The 21,396-nt window shown below is 41.6% G+C and overlaps 1 protein-coding gene across 1 annotated transcript in view; it reads left to right on the forward strand.

Moving 5' to 3' along the window:
• Positions 1 to 21,396, forward strand: part of LOC139418018 (septin-8-A-like) — a 37,607-nt gene that overhangs the window by 5,879 nt on the left and 10,332 nt on the right. Inside the window, exons 2-6 of the mRNA XM_071167101.1 lie at positions 6,285 to 6,399; positions 6,890 to 7,085; positions 7,931 to 8,117; positions 16,853 to 17,014; positions 18,207 to 18,303. Of these exons, the coding sequence (XP_071023202.1) occupies positions 6,285 to 6,399; positions 6,890 to 7,085; positions 7,931 to 8,117; positions 16,853 to 17,014; positions 18,207 to 18,303 (757 nt within the window). The remainder of the gene's footprint in view (positions 1 to 6,284; positions 6,400 to 6,889; positions 7,086 to 7,930; positions 8,118 to 16,852; positions 17,015 to 18,206; positions 18,304 to 21,396) is intronic.

Consider the following 21,396-nt stretch of genomic DNA (forward strand, 5'->3'; position numbering starts at 1 on the left):
CCGTCTCCTAAAGTTGATTCAGCTGCAGGATCGGGACACCACCAGTACAGAGCTTGCTCAGGAATGGCAGCAGGCAGGTGTGAGTGCATCTGCACGCAGAGTGAGGTGAAGTCTTTTGGAGGATGTCCTGGTGTCAAGAAGGGCAGCAAAGAAGCCACTTATCTCCAGAAAAAAACATCAGGGACAGACTGATATTCTGCAAAAGGTACAGGGATTGGACTGCTGTGGACTGTCATTTTCTCTACGAATGTTTGGGGCATCCGGAAAAAAAGCTTGTCCGGAGAAGACAAGGTGAGCGCTACCATCAGTCCTATGTCATGCCAACAGTAAAGCATCCTGAGACCATTCATGTGTGGGGTTGCCTCTCAGCCAAGGGAATGGGCTCACTCACAATTTTGCCTAAGAACACAGTCAAGAATAAAGAATGGTACCAACACATCCTCCGAGAGCAACTTCTCCCAACTATCCAGGAAGAGTTTAGTGACGAACAATGCCTTTTCCAGCATGATGGAGCACCTTGCCATAAGGCAAAAGTGATAACTAAGTGGCTGGGGGAACAAAACATCTATATTTTGGGTCCATGGCCAGGAAACTCCTCAGACCTGAATTCCATTGAGAACTTGTGGTCAATCCTCAAGAGGTGGGTGGACAAACAAAAACCCACAAATTCTGACAAAGTCCAAGCATTGATTATGCAAGAATGGGCTGCCATCAGTCAGGATGTGGCCCAGAAGTTAATTGACAGCATGCCAGGGTGGATTGCAGAGGTCTTGAAAAAGAAGGGTCAACACTGCAAATATTTGGTTCTTTGCATAAACTTCATGTAATTGTCAATAAAAGCCGTTGACACTTATGAAATGCTTGTAATTATACTTCAGTATTCCATAGTAACAGCTGACAAAAATATCTAAAGACTCTGAAGCAGCAAACTTGCCACCGCTGTAGAATTAGTAGTAGTGACAGTGGCTGGAGTGACAGTAGTAGTGGCAATAGTATTGACCGTAGTAGTGGTAGTTGGAGTGACAGTGGTAGCTGGAGTGACCGTAGTAGTGACGGTAGCTGGAGTGACTGTAGATGAACTGACAGTAGCAGTAGTAGTGACGGTAGTAGTGACAGTAGTAGGACTAGTAGTAGTAGTAGTAGTAGTGACAGTAGTAGTGGTATTGATAGTAGTAGTGACAGTGGCTGGAGTGACCGTAGTAGTAGTGACAGTAGATGTAGTGGCAGTAGTAGCTGCAATAGTATTGGTGGTGGTGGTAGTAGTAGTGACAGTAGTAGTGGTATTGACCGTGATAGTAGTAGTAGTAGTGACAGTGGCTGGAGTGACAGTAGTAGTAGTAGTAGTAGCAGCAGTAGCATTAGTAGCTGCAATAGTATTAGTGATGGTGGTAATAGTGACGGTAGAGATAGTAGTAGTGGAAATAGTAGTAGTGATGGTGGTAGTATTAGTAGCAGCAATAGTAGTAGTGATGGTGGTGGTATTGGTTTGCAGCAATAGTAGTAGTGCTGGTGGTGGTAGCAGTAGCAGCAATAGTAGTAGTGATGGTGGTGGTATTGGTAGCAGCAATAGTAGTAGTGATGGTGGTGGTATTGGTAGCAGCAATAGTAGTAGTGCTGGTGGTGGTAGCAGTAGCAGCAATAGTAGTAGTGATGGTGGTGGTATTGGTAGCAGCAATAGTAGTAGTGATGGTGGTGGTATTGGTTTGCAGCAATAGTAGTAGTGCTGGTGGTGGTAGCAGTAGCAGCAATAGTAGTAGTGATGGTGGTGGTATTGGTAGCAGCAATAGTAGTAGTGATGGTAGTGGTAGCAGTAGCAGCAATAGTAGTAGTGGTGGTATTGGTAGCAGCAATAGTAGTAGTGTTGGTGGTAGTAGTAGAGGTGATGGTAGTAGCAGTAGTAGCGGCAATGGTATTAGTGATGGTGGTGGTAGTTTGTAGTGACAGTAGAGGTAGTGGCAGTAGTAGTAGCGGCAATAGTTGTAGTGATGGTGGTAGTGACAGTAGTAGCATTAGTAGCTGCAATAGTATTAGTGATGGTAGTAGTAGTAGTAGTGACAGTAGAGGTAGTGGCAGTGATGGTGGTGGTAGTTTTAGTAGCAGCAATAGTAGTAGTAGTGGTGGTAGAAGTAGAGGTGATGGTAGTGGCAGTAGTATTATGGTGGTGGTGGTAGTAGTAGCAGCAATCGTGGTGGTGGTAGTAGTAGTAGCAGCAGTAGTGGTGGTAGTAGTAGTAGTAGCAGCAATCGTGATGGTGGTAGTAGTAGTAGCAGCAATAGTGGTGGTAGTAGTAGTAGCAGCAATAGTGGTGGTAGTAGTAGCAGCAATCGTGGTGGTGGTAGTAGTAGTAGCAGCAATAGTGGTGGTAGTAGTAGTAGTAGTAGCAGCAATCGTGGTGGTAGTAGTAGTAGTAGCAGCAATAGTGGTGGTGGTGGTAGTAGTAGTAGCATCAATAGTGGTGATGGTGGTGGTAGTAGTAGCAGCAATAGTACTGATGGTGGTAGTAGTATTAGTGATTGTAGTCGTGATGGTGGTAGTAGCAGTAGTGATGGTGGTAGCAGCAGTAGTAGTGATGGTAGCAGTGGTAGTAGCAGTAGTAGTAGTGATGGTGGTAGTAGCAGCAATAGTGGTTGTGGTAGCAGTAGCAGCAATAGTAGTAGTGATAGTAGTAGTAGTAGTAGAGGTGATGGTAGTAGCAGTAGTAGCGGCAATAGTGGTGGTAGTAGTAGTAGCAGCAATAGTGGTGGTAGTAGTAGTAGCAGCAATAGTGGTGGTAGTAGTAGTAGCAGCAATAGTGGTGGTAGAAGTAGTAGCAGCAATAGTAGTGATGGTGGTAGTAGTAGTAGCAGCAATAGTAGTGATGGTGGTAGTAGTATTAGTAATTGTAGTTGTGATGGTGGTAGTATCAGTAGTAGTAGTGATGGTGGTAGTGGTAGTAGTGATGGTGGTGGTAGCAGTAGCAGCAATAGTAGTCGTGGTGGTTGTAGCAGTAGCAGCAATAGTAGTAGTGATGGTAGTAGTAGTAGTGGTGATGGTAGTAGCAGTAGTAGCGGCAATAGTATTAGTGATGGTGGTAGTAGTGGCAGTAGTAGTAGCAGCAATAGTAGTGGTGATGGTGGTAGTATTAGTAGAGGTGATGGTAGTGGCAGTAGTGTTACTGATGGTAGTGGTGGTGGTAGTAGTAGCAGCAATGGTGGTGGTGGTAGTAGTAGTAGTAGCAGCAATAGTGGTGGTAGTAGTAGTAGTAGTAGCAGCAATAGTGGTGGTTGTAGTAGTAGTAGTAGTAGCAGCAATAGTGGTGGTAGTAGTAGTAGTAGCAGCAATAGTGGTGGTAGTAGTAGTAGTAGCAGCAATAGTGGTGGTAGTAGTAGTAGTAGCAGCAATAGTGGTGGTAGTAGTAGTAGTAGCAGCAATAGTGGTGGTAGTAGTAGTAGCAGCAATAGTGGTGGTAGTAGTAGTAGCAGCAATAGTGGTGGTAGTAGTAGTAGTAGTAGCAGCAATAGTGGTGGTAGTAGTAGTAGTAGTAGCAGTGGTGGTAGTAGTAGTAGTAGTAGTAGCAGCAGCAATAGTGGTGGTAGTAGTAGTAGCAGCAATAGTGGTAGTAGTAGCAGCAATAGTGGTGGTAGTAGTAGTAGTAGCAGCAATAGTGGTGGTAGTAGTGATGGTGGTAGTAGTAGCAGCAATAGTAGTGATGGTGGTAGTAGTATTAGTAATTGTAGTTGTGATGGTGGTAATAGCAGTAGTGATGGTAGTAGCAGTAGTAGTAGTAATGGTAGTAGCAGTAGTGATGGTGGTAGTAGCAGCAGCAATAGTAGTCGTGGTGGTGGTGGTGGTAGCAGTAGCAGCAACTGTAGTAGTGATGGTGGTAGTAGTAGTAGAGGTGATGGTAGTGGCAGTAGCAGTAGTAGCGGTAATAGTATTAGTGATGGTGGCAGTAGTAGTAGCAGCAATAGTAGTAGTGATGGTGTTGGTAGCAGCAATAGTAGTGGTGATGGTGGTAGTAGTAGAGGTGATAATAGTAGCAGCAATAGTAGTAGTGAAAATGGTGGTAGCAGTAGCAGCAATAGTAGTAGTGAAGGTGGTGGTAGCAGTAGCAGCAATAGTAGTGGTGGTGGTAGTAGTAGAGGTGATGGTAGTGGCAGTAGCAGTAGTAGCGGTAATAGTATTAGTGATGGTGGCAGTAGTAGTAGCAGCAATAGTAGTAGTGATGGTGTTGGTAGCAGCAATAGTAGTGGTGATGGTGGTAGTAGTAGTAGTAGTAGTAGTAGTAGTAGTAGAGGTGATGGTAGTGGCAGTAGTGGTAGTAGCGGCAATAGTATTAGTGATGGTGGCAGTAGTAGTAGCGGCAATAGTAGTCTTGGTGGTGGTGGTAGTAGTAGTAGAGGTGATGGTAGTGGCAGTAGCGGCAATTGTATTAGTGATGGTGGTAGTAGTAGTGGCAGTAGTAGTAGCGGTGGTAGTAGTATTAGTAATTGTAGTCGTGATGGTGGTTAGTAGTCGTAGTGATGGTGGTAGTAGCAGTAGTGATGGTGGTAGTAGTAGTGATGGTAGCAGTGGTAGTAGTAGTAGAGGTAATGGTAGTGGCAGTAGTAGCAGCAATAGTAGTGGTAGTGGTGGTGGTAGTAGAGGTAGTGGCAATAGTAGTAGTGGTGGTTGGTAGTAGCAGAGGTGATGGTAGTGTCAGTAGCAGTAGTAGCGGCAATAGCATTAGTGACGGTAGTAGCAGTAGTAGCGGCAATAGTATTAGTGATGGTGGTGGTAGTAGTATTAGTAATTGTAGTCGTGATGGTGGTAGTAGTGATGGCAGCAGTAGTAGCAGTAGTAGTAGTGATGGTGGTAGCAGTGGTAGCAGTGATGGTGGTAGCAGTGATGGTGGTAGCAGTGATGGTGGTAGCAGTGATGGTAGTAGTGGTGTCCGGATGTTGCTGATGGGTTGTCGTGTTTCAGTTCACTGAAGCAGAGAGACTACAACTGGGGATGGAAATTAGAAATTAGTCGGGCCTACTCTACTTGAGGTCTCTGTCAGTCTGTCTGGTTCAAAGATCCAGGTTTTGCCCTTGTTTGAGTTATTTGTAATTTGTGTAATATATTGTCACGGATGAAGCAAGGGACTGTACAAAGTTTCCCATAAAGGAGCATTTACATTTTTTGGCATCGTTTACGCTCAGCTATTTCTCTGTGATCCAGTGATTCACATGGGAAGTGTTGTTTCCTTACCTACTGACTTTTTTTTAAACAGAGGCTCTCTGAATGGCACCTTCTCAGGTATAAGAACTAGACATGCCATAGCTAATCTGAAACCATCTTGACCGCGAAGCAGAGGTTGGAAATACTTAGCCATTCAATGAACACACTGAATTAGTTGCTAAGGGAAACCGAATCCCCTCGGAATAATGCCCACGTACTGCAACTATGTCTTAAATACTTCGTAAAATGTATTTTGTAATAGTGCAACCATAAATAATTATTATATTATTCTCTCATACTTTGTACTCATATACTGGCCTCTTTCCTTTACTATAGAGCAAGGATGGATGCCTCTGTCTCAGCTTTTCTGACGTGCGTAATTCAATCAGAGTTCATATCTGGGGAGTTTGTGTCCACGTCCACAGTTTTGCATGATCCTTGAGATGACACACTGGGGTAGATTTTGTGTGTGCATTTCCTTTGTGGCCCTCAGTCGATTCTAGTTACACATTGGCCTGCCTGCCTGCCTACACCGCTCAGCTCTCAGGCTGTGTCCTGTGAAATCAGTCCCCAAATATGCAGCCTTAGTGGGAAAGGCTAAGCCAGACATGCTAGGATGGACCCATTGATCTCAAAGTGCTATCCATCTGAGATGAGCAAGATAAGGGACTACATTATTGCCTCCCCACAAATCATCCATAATTAGAGATGTGCTGTTCACATGAGAGTAGCAGGCTAACTTCCTTTGCGGGTGACAGATTTCTTTGGTATGACCTCAATTAAACCGAAGTCATTTGACTGTTGGAATCTCTGGTGCCTGTTCTCAGTGCAGAGATGCCAGCTCCTGTTTTGAAGGATTATTCCACCAACCTCGGCCAGAGTGCTCATCTCATAATTCAAGGCACATTATGAGGAGCTACATGTCTGTAGAATTATAAGAACATTTCATATGCACAGGGAAACAATTTAGCGTGGCAGTAGTATTCCATAATCCTTAAGTCCTCGATTCAGTACGTACCGTCCATTTCCTCTGTTTTCCCCCTCGCGTATCTCCAGCTTTGCCGTCATTTTTGATTTGTTTAATCTTGTATTTTTTTCAGAATGAAGAAAAACGTAATCTCAGTTTGGGTGGCCATGTTGGTTTTGACAGCCTTCCTGATCAGTTGGTCAGTAAATCGGTGACACAGGGTTTCTGCTTCAATATCCTCTGTGTAGGTGAGTATCAAACCACATGCTAGTACACTAACAGTAACACTGTGTGTCTCACGGGTTGTATCCCAAATGGCACCGTATTTCCTACTTTGCACGCCCAATTTTTCAGTTTTTGATTTGTTAAAAAAGTTTGAAATATCCAATAAATGTCGTTCCACTTCATGATTGTGTCCCACTTGTTGTTGATTCTTCACAAAAAAATACAGTTTTATATCTTTATGTTTGAAGCCTTAAATGTGGCAAAGGTCGCAAAGTTCAAGGGGGCCGAATACTTTCGCAAGGCACTGTATGTAGTGCACTACCTATAGGGCTCTGGTAAAAGGTAGTTCACTATGTAGGGGATAGGGTGCCATTTGGTATGCAGCCAGGGTTGTTTCTGCCCTTGACTCGAAAGAGAACAAATGTCTGTGCTGCTGTGAAGAGGCTGTAATCAGAATGTCCCTCCTGAGAGTTACTGAGACCTAACAACACTTTTCTCTCTCATGCTTTCTAGGGGAAACGGGTATTGGCAAGTCGACGTTAATGAATACGCTTTTTAACACAATGTTTGAGAACGAGGAGGCCAGCCACTACCAGAATGGCGTGTGTATGCGGCCCAGAACATATGACCTCCAGGAGAGCAACGTCCACCTCAAGCTGACTATTGTGGACACTGTGGGGTTCGGGGACCAGATCAACAAAGAGGAGAGGTAAGCAGCTGATGCTGAGAATCAGATATTCAGCTGATAAATTGTTGGAAGTTTTGAGGCTCTTTATCGTGTTCATACTCTCACAGTGCATGCCATTGTTTGGAGTAAATTGCTTACATTGCCCGGAATGTAGACAAGACAAGCACAGTTAAACTAATGTCATTTTGAGGACTTAATCTCCCCCTGAATGGAGGGGGGTGTAGAATGATGAGGACATTCTTGGTTTGAACTACAGCTGTCAGACTGAGTGTTTGTGTAACCTCTGCAGCAAGGGCTCACACCCCCCCTGAATGATACAGAGGGAGGAACAGGCCGTAACTCATCGTGTTTGGGAAAATACTGCTGCAGCGATGCATCCCAAACAGCCTTTTAAAGGTCATCAATGATGCATTCTGGGAAAATAGCTCATAGATGTAAAGAGGGGAAGGTTAAACATTGTACATATGTTCTCGGAAAGCCTCCATATCACTTACCTGCCCTCCAAGCTACAGTATAATGATGGACACAGGGATGGCTAATACTTTAGGTTTTTGATTTCATCTGATTTCCAGAGTTGATCAGTGACTTTCTATGTTATTTGTCTCACTTCATCTGTAGAATGCTAGACTAAACACACTGGCATATTACATGTTCTCTGTGACCTCTTAAGTATTTACAATTTGTGATACTTGATAGTGTAAGGTCCGATTAACCTGAGTAGATGCAGGTTATTTCTGTACACACACAGGCATCTGATATCCCCACTGTCAAACTTTGAGAGAAACAAAGAAAGAACATGAGATAGTGGGACCAAAATGTCAAACCAATAACCACTTAGTAAAACAACATTTATTTTATTTTTTCAGTTATAAACCGATAGTGGACTATATCGACACACAGTTTGAAAAGTACCTCCAGGAAGAGCTGAAAATCAAGCGCTCCCTCTTCAACTACCACGACGGGAGGGTCCACATCTGTCTGTACTTCATTGCTCCCACGGGGCATTCGCTGAAGTCTTTGGATTTAGTTACCATGAAGAAACTGGACAGCAAGGTAAAGGATCACTACCACCAATGCCTTGTGGGCAGAAAACACACACCATCCTATTGTTTGACTTGTATACATGCTGAAATCCTTTTACTTTGACTGGTGTGGATTTCTCACAGTTGTGGAATAGCTAGCTCTTCATGTTGGGGTGGGGACCAGTTGACAGACATTCCAGATCAAATTTTAGGTTCATATCGTTCCCTAATGTATCTGGCAGACATACGCAAGTATGTTTGTTGTAACTTATCCCTATGAAGATCATTGCTTTTCATGTGAATAACTGAGTATTGGGCAGCAGATCCATAGTTTAGGATAATTTGAATATAATTTAGCTTTTACATTGTTATAAAATAGCCCTACCATTTATTTTTTCCAAAAATATACACTCACTCAAGTAGTCTAATTCTAACCTCCGTTTGGATATTTGATTAATCGATTAACCGTACCCATCCCTAAAATTGACTGCGGTCTATTGGAAACACATGAATGATCATTGCCTCAATTAGTGAACTGGTGGAATGAATCTTGTCACTATTGCAGTTTAAGCATGAATGAGGGTGAGGGAAAGAGAGTGTCACTACTAGTTACTAGTGCAGTCACGTTTTATTGACCCTAAAGAGGGCAGGTGAAATCTGTGAAATACACCAGCTGACACTTGACAAACCAGACAATACATCCAGTGCTCCAACTCCTATTACGACCCTACCAAGCTCATATACAGTGGAGCAAAAAAGTATTTAGTCAGCCACCAATTGTGCAAGTTCTCCCACTTAAAAAGATGAGAGAGTCCTGTAATTGTCATCATAGGTACACTTCAACTATGACAGACAAAATGAGAAAAGAAAATCACATTGTAGGATTTTTAATTATGGTGGAAAATAAGTATTTTGTCACCTACAAACAAGCAAGATTTCTGGCTCTCACAGACCTGTAACTTCTTTAAGAGGCTCCTCTGTCCTCCACTCGTTACCTGTATTAATGGCACCTGTTTGAACTTATCATTATAAAAGACACCTGTCCACAACCTCAAACAGTCACACTCCAAACTCCACTATGGCCAAGACCAAAGAGCTGTCAAAGGACACCAGAAACAAAATTGTAGACCTGCACCAGGCTGGGAAGACTGAATCTGCAATAGGTAAGCAGCTTGGTTTGAAGAAATCAACTGTGGGAGCAATTATAGGAAATGGAAGACATACAAGACCACTGATAATCTCTCTCGATCTGGGGCTCCACGCAAGATCTCACCCCGTGGGGTCAAAATGATCACAAGAACGGTGAGCAAAAATCCCAGAACCACACGGGGGGACCTAGTGAATGACTTCCAGAGAGCTGGGACCAAAGTAACAAAGCCTACCATCAGTAACACACTACGCCGCCAGTGCCAGACGTGTCTCCCTGCTTAAGCCAGTACATGTCCAGGCCCGTCTGAAGTTTGCTAGAGAGCATTTGGATGATCCAGAAGAAGATTGGGAGAATGTCATATGATCAGATGAAACCAAAATATAACTTTTTGGTAAAAACTCAACTTGTTGTGTTTGGAGGACAAAGAATGCTGAGTTGCATCCAAAGAACACCATACCTACTGTGAAGCATGGGGGTGGAAACATCATGCTTTGGGGCTGTTTTTCTGCAAAGGGACCAGGACGACTGATCCGTGTAAAGGAAAGAATGAATGGGGCCATGTATCGTGAGATTTTGAGTGAAAACCTCCTTCCATCAGCAAGGGCATTGAAGATGAAATGTGGCTGGGTCTTTCAGCATGACAATGATCCCAAACACACCGCCCGGGCAACGGAGTGGCTTCGTAAGAAGCATTTCAAGGTTCTGGAGTGGCCTAGCTAGTCTCCAGATCTCAACCCCATAGAAAATCTTTGGAGGGAGTTGAAAGTCCGTGTTGCCCAGCAACAGCCCCAAAAGATCACTGGCGATCTGCATGGAGGAATGGGCCAAAATACCAGCAACAGTGTGTGAAAACCTTGTGAAGACTTACAGAAAACGTTTGACCTCTGTCATTGCCAACAAAGGGTATATAACAAAGTATTGAGATAAACTTTTGTTATTGACCAAATACTTATTTTCCACCATAATTTGCAAATAAATTCATTAAAAATAAAACAATGTGATTTTCTGGATTTCTTTTCTCATTTTGTCTGTCATAGTTGAAGTGTACCTATGATGAAAATTACAGGCCTTTCTCATCTTTTTAAGTGGGAGAACTTGCACAATTGGTAGCTGACTAAATACTTTCTTGCCCCACTGTATCAGGCCAGTTGTATGGCCTATAAAGCTGTTCTAGGAATGGTGGAGAGGAAATGCCAGGCTTGTTTGTGTCTAGAAATGCGATGACTCATATCAAACAGATGGTATGGTTATGATAGGGTTGGGCGTTATCCAGATTTTCATACTGTCATATACATACACACTGAGTGTACAAAACATTAAGAACACCTGCTCTTTCCATGACAGGCTGACCAGGTGAAAGCTGTGATCCCTTATTGATGTTACTTATTAAATCCACTTCGATCCGTGTAGATGAAGAGGAGGAGACCGGTTATAGAAGGAATTTTAAGCCTTGGATTGTGTATGTGTGCCATTCAGAGGGTGAATGGGCAAGACAAAACATAAGTGCCTTTGAATGGTTGATGGTAGTAGGCCAGGCGCACCGGTTTGACAGTATTAAGAACTGTATCAAGAATGGTCCACCACCCGAAGGACATCCAGCCAGCTTGACACAAATGTGGGAAGCATTGGAGTCAACATGGGCCAATATCCCTGTGGAATGTTTTCGACACCTTGTCGAGTCCACAGCCTCAATTCATTTTAACTCTATGTCAAAAACTAGCAGCGGTTTTAAGGTGTTCTTAATGTTTTGTACACTCAGTATTTAAATAAATGTTTTATTACATTTTTTACGCACAAAACAATTTAGGCAACATGGACTTGGTCCAGGAGGGGATTGAATGTCTCTGCTGTAACCAAGACGCTTGATCTTGACATCTAGCCTAGGGCTGTATTCCAGTACATTTTAGCAGAGGGAATAGCAACATTTTGACTGTTTTCCTTATATATATGTTATTACATTTATAGTTTAACATGTAAATTCCTTCTAGCTGTATTGAGGCTACAAAATCCTCAACAGTACTGTTATATCTGCTTTGAGTACTGTTGTATTCTCCTAAAAGAAGAATAGCACCTGTAGGGACAGCTCTAACAACAATTTGATACTCCTCAGGAGTGAATGTAACATTGTGTTCTCATGAGTTCTGGATAATCATATAGTTGTCCATCATTATTCAATAATTGTTTATTCCAGATAATGCTGTTGTCAAACCAGTTCTGGAAAAATATAGACTTGTTTTTGTATTTTATGTCTCTATTATTCCAGATTGTATACCTATGTGGGGAAAAATTATGTTTGTACATGAGGTTCCAAGTTAGAAATCAAATGTTATTGGTCACATACACGTGTTTAGCAGATGTTAATGCTTGTGAAGTACTTGTTTATGAAAGTTAGCAAGCTTAATAGGGATCTAACCCACATCAAAGTTGCATTTTAGTAAGAATTCTAGACCACCAATCTGTTGGAATGTTAAATTAGGGATTATATTCCAAATCCAATCCTTATTTCTTAAATAGTTTTGTATCCATTTGATCTTAAAGATTATATTAGAGGTTTTAATATCCAGAGCATTCAACCCTCCCTCACATTTAGTGCTGCATATTACCGCTTTTCTTAAATAATGAGGTTTATTCCTCCATATGAAGTTAAATCATTTAGTATCAACCATTTTAGTTACATCCAAGGGAGGTATACATTTATCTGGACAGACCTTCAGACTTGGACAAAAGTACACGTCCAGAGAAAGAAAGATCTCTTAATAACCAGGAGTTAAATCTCTTTCCAATTTTCTCTACAATAGGAAAGATTTAAGTCCTTTCTTTCTGATCTTTGCTAACTTTAATAACAAAATATGTAATCACATCTTTTATAGGAATATTACATAATGAGTTTGTCACATCTTTTCAACGTAAATGATTCACATTTCCTAATATTCAGAGATAAACCAGATTTGAAAATATTGACCAAAACCCCCCAAAAATCAGTCTCGAAAATATAATAATCTTCAACTGTATCAAAAGCCTTGTAAAAGTTTACACATAACTTTATTTTATCTTCCATAATGTGCTCATTGTTGTCTATCAAGTCCAATACTAGTAGAATATTATTACCTATATGTCTGCCCTTATTGCAAAGATGGATGCAAGTAGCTTTCCATCATTGTTCATTAATATGATTGGTCTCCAATTTTCTAACATCATAGGATCTTTGTTTGGTGTTGGTATTACAGAAAGAGGCCTTGTGTCATAGAAACAGGCAGGAACCCTAAATCAATTTCCTCCTTAAAAATATGAAATATAAATTCAACAATGTCCTCCTGAAAATATTTATAGATTTCACTAAAGGCCATGATTCCCTGGAGATTTGTTCGCTTAACTTGCTGATTAATTTATTTCTATTAATTAAATAAAAAATGCATTACAAGACTTTTGGAAGTCTTCATCTATTCATTTTGCATAGTCTTTGACAGAGTCTATAAAGGCAGATATGTCACTAGTAGGACAGGTGAAAAGATGACCATAGAATTCTGAAACATATTTTGAAATATCTTTGGGGTTTTAATTTTCTTTGCCTTCTATATTAAGCTTATGAATAGAGGTACATTCAGATATTATTTTTTTCTTCACCTTCCTCCAACCATCTCCTTCTTGATCTTACAAATGTCCCTTTTGCTCTCTCTTCATACATTCGGTCCATTTCTAGTTGTAAAGAAAATAACTGACCAAGGTCCTCCAAAGAGATTAGAGAAAGTATTTCAAACATAAATTTATCTTAAGTTCAGCAATTTCTTTACCTCTCTTCATGGCTGTTTGTCTTATTTCATACTTCATTAATTCCAAGTATTTCCCATGAGACTTAAATAGATGGGCTTTCCTCCAATTGTCTTGTATAATACCTTTGGCATCCATCTTGATATGATCATCTTTCAACAGTCTACTATTGAGTTTCCAATAGCTTCGATTCGCTTTAACTTCAGATCCATTAATATTTAAAGATAAGAATGTAACTTTATGATCGGTACAAATTGATGGTTCAATGGATACCTTGACTACAGTGTTATCTAATGAATTATAAATCAACCAGAAGTCAATTGTTGACTGTCTGGACATGTCCTTGTTACTCCAAGTGAAGTCCTTTTTATCAGGATATTTAGAGGGTGGTATGTGTTCGTCACTGTTTTCCAACCGGGTAGGACACATTTTGTATAAAGTTGTTTCATATGCTAGCTAGTTTTCAACATTGGAGAAAATATGGAGGAAAAATTGAATTCCGTTTTTCCAGAAGCGTGCTTTATACACAACATCGAATCAATGAAGGCAATATAACCCCTCTCCTTGAACACTCTATTAAAGAAAATATACATTTTGGTGTGTCTAGCTACAGGCTATGGTACAAGTTTAGTGTATTAAGTGTGGCCGACAGTCTGCGATTTATTGAAAGTGGAGAAATGGATGGTAATAGTAGTTCTCTGAAGTCAATAATCGAGGATCAGGTTCGTGTTCTGAACTCTCAAGGAATTGCCGCCGTTTTCACTGGTCAAAGTGAGAAGGATGAGAAAATTGCCAAGGGTGAATACACGACTGTCTTCCAGGACTCCTGAAACTTTTGTTGGCTCAGGGAAATGGTCTACTTCAAACGTCATTGATCCGCGAGCGTCTCATTGGAATGGGTGTCGATGAGGTTCAATGGTGAGTTATTTGTGTGGAACTAAAATGTGTTGAGCATCTTTTTGGCTAAGTTAACTAAAACTGTCTTATCGATATCGGGGGAGAGAGGAGGGGTGATGGAGGTGCAGCTATGTGGTGAGAGCAGGAGAAGGGGATGTGGTTGCAGCTATGTGGGTTGGGGTGGGAGACATGCCTTGTGTTTTTATTACCATGTGGTGTATGGTAATTATTTGACTTGTAAGACTACTGTCCCATGCGTGAAACCTGCAAATTCTTTGATCAGTTGTGTTTCTGTGCATTTTAGTATGGACCAATAATGTTGGACCTTCTCTTAAAATAACCCTCCTTCTAAATGAACACACAGGTCACGCTCTACCTTCAACATGACAATGTTGTCATTAAACAAATATTATTTAGTCCTTTTGACAACTAATGCATATTGTCTTGTTTGTATCCCATTTACTATAAGGGGGTAAGGCACAGGGGAAGGAGCTTGCTTTTCGGAAGTGGTGGAGAATGGTTGGCGAGCTGCGGTCACTCCTACCAATTCCTGTATTGTGTTTCTAAGGCTACAAGGAATAGCATAATAACTGTTTTGTCTTTCACGTTTTCTGTGGTAAAACAATACAAATACAGAGGTACTGTAGTTGTGACCTTACATAAAGGGAAAATAAGGTTTTAATATCTGAAATGGTCGTCATGCTTTATGCAACACATTTTCTATAATTAACTTTATTGCTGCATGTCCTACAAGGTGAGCTCAATTTCGAGTCTCATAGCAAAGGGTCTGAATACTTATGTAAATAAGGTATTTCTGTTTTTTTAATTTTTTTTTATGCATTTGCTAACATTTCTAAAAACCTGTTCTCGCTTTGTCATTATACACCTATAGATAAACATTTTATTTCAGCCATTTTAGAATGAGGCTGTAGAAAAAGGCTAACTTAACAAAATGTAGAAAAAGTCTAGGGGTCTGAATACTTTCTGAATCCACTGTATAGAAGTTTGGAACCACCAAGACTCAGAGCTGGCCAAACTGAGAAATCGGGGGAGAAGGGCCTTGATCGGGGAGGTGACCAAGAACCCGATGTGGAGATGGTTGCCCTTCTGGAAGGTTCTCCCATCTCTGCAGCACTCCACCAACCAGGCCTTTATGGTAGAGTGGCTGGACGGAAGCCACTCCTCAGTAAAATGCACATGACAGCCCACTTGGCGGTTGCCAACAGGCACCTAAAGGACTCTCAGACCATGAGAAACAAGATTCTCTGGTCTGATGAAACCAAGATTGAACTCCTTTGCATCAAGTGTCACATCTGGAGGAAACCTGGCACCATCCCTACGGTGAAGCGTGGGTGGCAGCATCATGCTGTGGGGATGTTTTTCAGAGGCAGGGACTGGGAGACTAGTCAGGATAGATGAATGGAGCAATGTAAAGAGATCTGCTCCAGAGCGCTCAGGACCTCAGACTGGGGCGAAGGTTCACCTTCCAACAGGACAACAACCCTATGCACACAGCCAAGACAATGCAGGAGTAGCTTCGGGACAAGTCTCAATGTCCTTCGGTGGCCCAGCCAGAGCCTGGACTTGAACCCGATCTAACATCTCTGGAGAGTCCTGAAAATAGCTGTGCTGTGACGCTCCCCCTCCAACCTGACAGAGCTTGAGAGGATCTGCAGAGAAGAATGGGAGAAACTCCCCAAATACAGGTGTTCGGACTCGGCTGTAATTGCTGCCAAAGATGCTTCAACAAAGTACTGAGTAAAGGGTCATAATACTTATGTAAATGTGATATATTTTTATTTATTATTTTAATACGTTTGCTAAAATGTCTAAACCTGTTTTTGCTTTATCATTATGGGGTATTGTGTGTAGATTGTATATTTTTTGTCCATTTTAGGATAAGGCTGTAACCTAAACAAAATGTGTAAAACGTTCAGGGGGTCTGAATACTTTCCAAATGCACTGTATACTGTATATATAACATTTAGCTTTTTTAAACAGTATTGAAAATCATACGGTCTGTATTTTTAAATACCCCTGTATAAATCTGGATATCGCCCAAGTCTAGGCCAATACCTCAGCCAACAGCATGGCAGCTTACCTCAGCCAACAGCATGGCAGCTTACCTCAGCCAACAGCATGGCTCTATCGCTCTCTGAGCTGTCACTAAGGAGCCTTTTCACAGGGGACACAGGGCAGACTGAAAATCAGCCTATATGTCTATGATGTAAAGCAGACAGGCAATGGGGTTTAACTTCTACTTCCATAAAGACTATTGAGGCAGAACGTTGACAGGTTCCCAGCACTGAGGGACCAACACCTAAATATAGTATTGTAAGGTGGTCTGGTTTAGGGATGAGATGAGCCTCTGCTGTTTTACCTCAATAGACTTTGTGTAAAGGACGGAGGCATCTATGCAAAACAACCATGACATCTGTTTTGTAGCAAAATTATGCTGAATGGTTACATCGAATAAGGCCTCCTTTTTGACCCTAACAAATTGTCTCTCATCACCTCCTGGCTATAGGACGTCAGTGACTTTAATCTATGATAATTATCTACATCGTCCCAGTACTCTGAGGAGCCAAAGCAATACTGTCAAAGGAATGTGTTTATTTTCCCATCTGTTTTAGTGCTGAGATGGGACCCCAGTCAGTTTTGTTTTCTTAATTGCTGTTTGTTTTATTGTTCTGTGTGGGTTTGACTGAGATCAACCCGTCGTGGTTTGCTTATGGCGACATTCAGTACTTCAAGTATTTGTTGATGATACTCTGACAAGTTCAGATTCTCTGATATGCATTGAGCTTTAATTTTAAGATACAATCGCCATGAAACCTTTGTTAAATCATAGCAGAATTTCTAAAGATGTACAATTTGTAGAAAAACCTAAAAAGCAAACCAGATGGAGTTTATCCTAATGGCCAGAATGCTCTCCTTTCTCTCCTTTTTAGGTGAATATAATCCCCATCATCGCTAAAGCCGATACAATCTCCAAGAGCGAGCTCCATAAATTCAAGATTAAAATCATGAGTGAGCTGGTGAGCAACGGAGTCCAGATCTATCAGTTCCCCACAGATGACCACGCAGTCACAGAGATCAACTCCTCCATGAATGTGAGTCACTCACTCACTCACTGTTTTTCCCTCACTATAGGTGGTTTTAATATATGGTTTTATGGTTTTAATAGCTGCACATAGTTTCCTCCCTTTGAAACTTCCTCTGTGTACCGCATTGATGGAGAATTGGTAGAGCAGCAAATCAGTTGATCTGGTCTGTCTGGCCTGTCTAGTGTCTACGGGACCCACCGTATAGCTCTGTGTTCAGGCTAGATGGCCTCATTACCTGGGCTCTAGACGGTTTTGGCTTACCACTTCATTCTTGAGGTTGCTTTGATGAACGTGTTTTTCTCATGATGTAGGATCTCACTGGCCATAGTAATTCTGGGAGAAATAGAGAACCATGTTATTAATCAGGCCAACAAGACATGCCTCTAAATACAGCTGGCCAGATGTTAAACACAGCCCATGTCAACACTGTTTTGGCCTAGAGTTATTCTTGTGTTGTCTATGGCAACGTTGTTACAACCAAAGTTTTATTCTAAATTAAACATTCATATTTTCTCTCCTGTTGTCTTTTTCCTCTCCTCCATGGCTGTCTGTCTAAGCAGTTACACCTGCTAGTAAACATGGCCATCTTGCCTCCCGAGTGGCGCAGTGGTCTAAGGCACTGCATCGCAGTGTTAGCTGTGCTACTAGAGATCCTGGTTTGAGTCCAGGCTCTGTCACAACCGGCCGCGACCAGGAGACCCATGGGGCGGCGCACAATTTGGCCCAGCGTCGTCCTGGGGAGTGTTTGGCCGGCAGGGATGTTCCTGTCCCATCGCACACTAGCGACTGCTGTGGTGGGCCGGGCGCAATGCACGCTGACACGTTTGCCAGGTGTACGGTGTTTCCTCCCACACATTAGTGCAGCTGGCTTCTGGGTAAAGTGGGCGTTGTGTCAAGAAGTAGTGCAGCTTGGCTGGGTTGTGTTTCGAAGGACGCACGACTCTCGACTTTCGCCTCTCGCGATTCCGTACAGGAGTTGTAGCGATGGGACAGGACTGTAACTACCAATTGGATACCATGAAATTGGGGAGAAAAAGGAGTAAAAAAATGTCAAACATGGCCATCTGTCTAAGCAGTTAGACCTGCCTAATAAATATGTTGACTAAGCTGTAAGGAAGGAGTGTAACCTGTGTGAGAGACAGATTGTTGTTTGGAAGCAGCTTTTGGTCAGAGCTGTTGACCTTTTGAACTCCTTCAGGCTCATCTCCCCTTCGCTGTGGTGGGGAGCGTCGAGGAGGTTAAAGTGGGAAACAAAACGGTGAGGGCCAGGCAGTACCCCTGGGGAGTAGTACAAGGTGAGTATCTCTCCTCTTTCTGTACCTCTTGGCTCCTCTTTCCATTTCAGGAGAAAACTGCTGCTCAGACAGATTCCCTAGTGTGTTGGGGAAATGGCATAGGCCGATGAATGCACTATTGGTAGTATTACTACAGGGACACTGCTACAATACATTGTTTGCTTTGTTTATAGACCTTCAGCTGTGGTTGACAGGGACTCTAAACGTTATAATTAGATTATGTCACAGAGCACTGCTGGTAGAATATTTTAACCCAGCTGGGAGTTTTCAGATTCAGAATGGTCTCTCCATTATCCTGTGCCCGTTGTTTCCATTCCCCAATCCTCCCAGGACAGTGGTTTAGTTTTATTTATAAACCCGGTCTCGTAGGAGAGCATTCCAATGAGTCGTTCCATGACGCCCGCCAACTGATTGTTCAAAAATTGTTTCTGTAGTTAGAATCAAGTAAGATTGGCATTCCTATAAACATTATTTTGTTGAAATGTAGTTTTATATCAGAGAAATTAGGCTAATTGAATGCACCCATATAATATTCAATAAATATAGTACAAAACATCTGATTTGGACTCAACTGTTTCCTACCAATGAATAAGACATTAGGAATCCATTTTTTGTCAAAAGCCACCCACGTACCCCCCATACCCCCTGCTACACCCCATACCCCATGCCAATCCCACCTCAACAACCAGTATACAGTATCAGTTCTCTGTTTGACAAGTATGAAGCTGCAGCTTGGAGTATTGCTTCTCCTTACTATGTAATGTATTCCCTGTGAATCTGGTGATGTATCCCCCCCCACTGAAATTAGTAATTAAAATCACTTGCATTATTTACCATAAAGTAGTGTGAAAGTAACAGGTTTTGACCACTAGATGCCAGTGTTCCTGCTATACCTGCTACACTCGTTTATCTATTTTGCTTGTCTCTTGTGTTTTATTAAATAAATCACAATTTTCTTTGCAACTTTGGGTAGAAAACCAATAGATTTGGATCATGATGAAAAGAAATGGTGTGGTCATCCTCAATTCAAGCCAGTCCTCCATGAAAGTAATTCCGTATGTCCTCCTTTCACGCTTAAACTGTGTCCAAGAAACGGCCCCTTTTGTGTGTGGTTTATTCCCTTCAAAAAAGTTATTGATTAGCTACTGTTAGGCCATTCCTGGAAAACAAGCAAACCATTAGGCTACAGCAGTTCTAATGGTTTACATGTTATGATCTTCAATGGTAAAAGTCCCCCACAGACACACACACACACACACACACACACACACACACACACACACACTGTTTAGTGTTTCGCAATGGTATTGGGTTAAATGATAAATGTCACTATTCACCAAACATATAGAGCTATTTCCTGATCATTTTATTGAAAAACTCAAGACCATGCAATCAATTATTTTAAGGTTGTCACAACATTTTAGTCCCTAGCCTATTTCTCCATCAAAGTGTTGAGCTTGTAGGAAAAGTCTTCATATGACAATTGCATAGGGATAGCCATCTCAGAGAGCGGCCACTTGTTGGATTATTCAAGTAGAGTTGAGTTGAGTTGAAGCATCAGGTTGCTATTAGGACAAACTGAATTGCTTTCATGGATGACTGGCTTGAATTGTAACCCTAACCCTTTTCTACAAGTTGAAAAGGAAATGTTGTCATCTATTTAATAAACACGAGTGTGGCGGTATAGCAGGACAGCAGCATCTAGTGATTAAAACCTGGTTCTTTCAAATGACCGTAAAACTTCAATTAAACGCTGAGGCTCAAATAGCCGCCTACAGTATCCCTTTAAATAGCCGTGCAACGGCACACATTTCAGAAAATAAAAGCCTGTTTCAAATAAATGCAGTCTAAATGAAGTGTTTATGAAGTTACCATGAATTGTTTATGAGGTGTAATGGTTACTGAATTATTTAATGTAATAAATAATAATAATGACAAAAATATTATGGCTATCATCCGTTGGTTTTTATCGCCAGTAAGAACTGGTCCTTGCTATCCGGGATCCTTGGGACATCCTTACCCCCATTTTGAAGTTGAAAATGTAAATGGTTAGGTAAGAGTTAAGGTTAGGTTTAGGGTAAGGCCATGGGGATTTAGGGTTTAGGGTAGGGATGTCCCAAGGATCCTGGATAGCACTAACCAGTAAGAAAAAGCTAGCCATTGGTTGCTAACAGCAAGCACAAAAACAGTCAACAGCTTTGGGAGTACAGACCCCCAGAAAGTGTTAGTTCGCCCTCTAGTGGCGAAAGAAAGATCGGCGAACATGCACAGTCAGAGGAGAATAATTATTCTGTCAAGGAAAAAAATTGTATTATTCTGAAATGGAGGCATGCTAATACAAAATAAACGTGACAATGTGTAAAGAAGACATTGATTAAAATGCTGGAAGTGAATGCTGGAATTGAACAGTTAACTATGCAAATGAGCAAAACATGTGTGCATTAAAGAAATAGACGCCAAGCTTAAATAGAAGCCTGTCTCTAAGCGCCTGATGTGTTCAGTGATTTAGGCAACGCCGGGGCTATTCATTTAAGTTTTACGGTACTTTATGATAAATAATGCAAGCGACTTCAATTATTAATTCCCTGACCAGGGGAAAAGAACATCACCAGATTCACAGGGAATACATTACATAGTATGGAGATGCAATACTCCAAGCCACAGCTTCATTATACTTGTCAAACATGGAGAACTGATACTGTATACTGGTTGTAGGTGTGGGATTGGTGTGGAGGATCTGGTCCGTGAGTGGCTTTTGAGTCCCCTAATTTCAGTGGGGGGGATACATCACCAGATTCACAGGGAATACATTACATAGTAAGGAGAAGCAATACTCCAAGCCGCAGCTTCATACTTGTCAAACAGAGAACTGATACTGTGTACTGGTTGTTGAGGTGGGATTGGCGTGGGGGGTACGTGGGTGGCTTTTGACAAAAAATGGAATCCTAATGTCTTACTCATTGGTATAAAGAAGTTTGGTCCAATTTGGATGTTGGTACTATATTTATTGAATATTATCTGAATCCTATAAATTCAAATGGCCAATTCAGGAGCAATCAATTAACTTAAATTTTCAAATAAAATTTGAACAAA

Source organism: Oncorhynchus clarkii, chromosome 10 (assembly GCF_045791955.1).
Source record: "Oncorhynchus clarkii lewisi isolate Uvic-CL-2024 chromosome 10, UVic_Ocla_1.0, whole genome shotgun sequence".
NCBI lineage: Eukaryota > Metazoa > Chordata > Actinopteri > Salmoniformes > Salmonidae > Oncorhynchus > Oncorhynchus clarkii.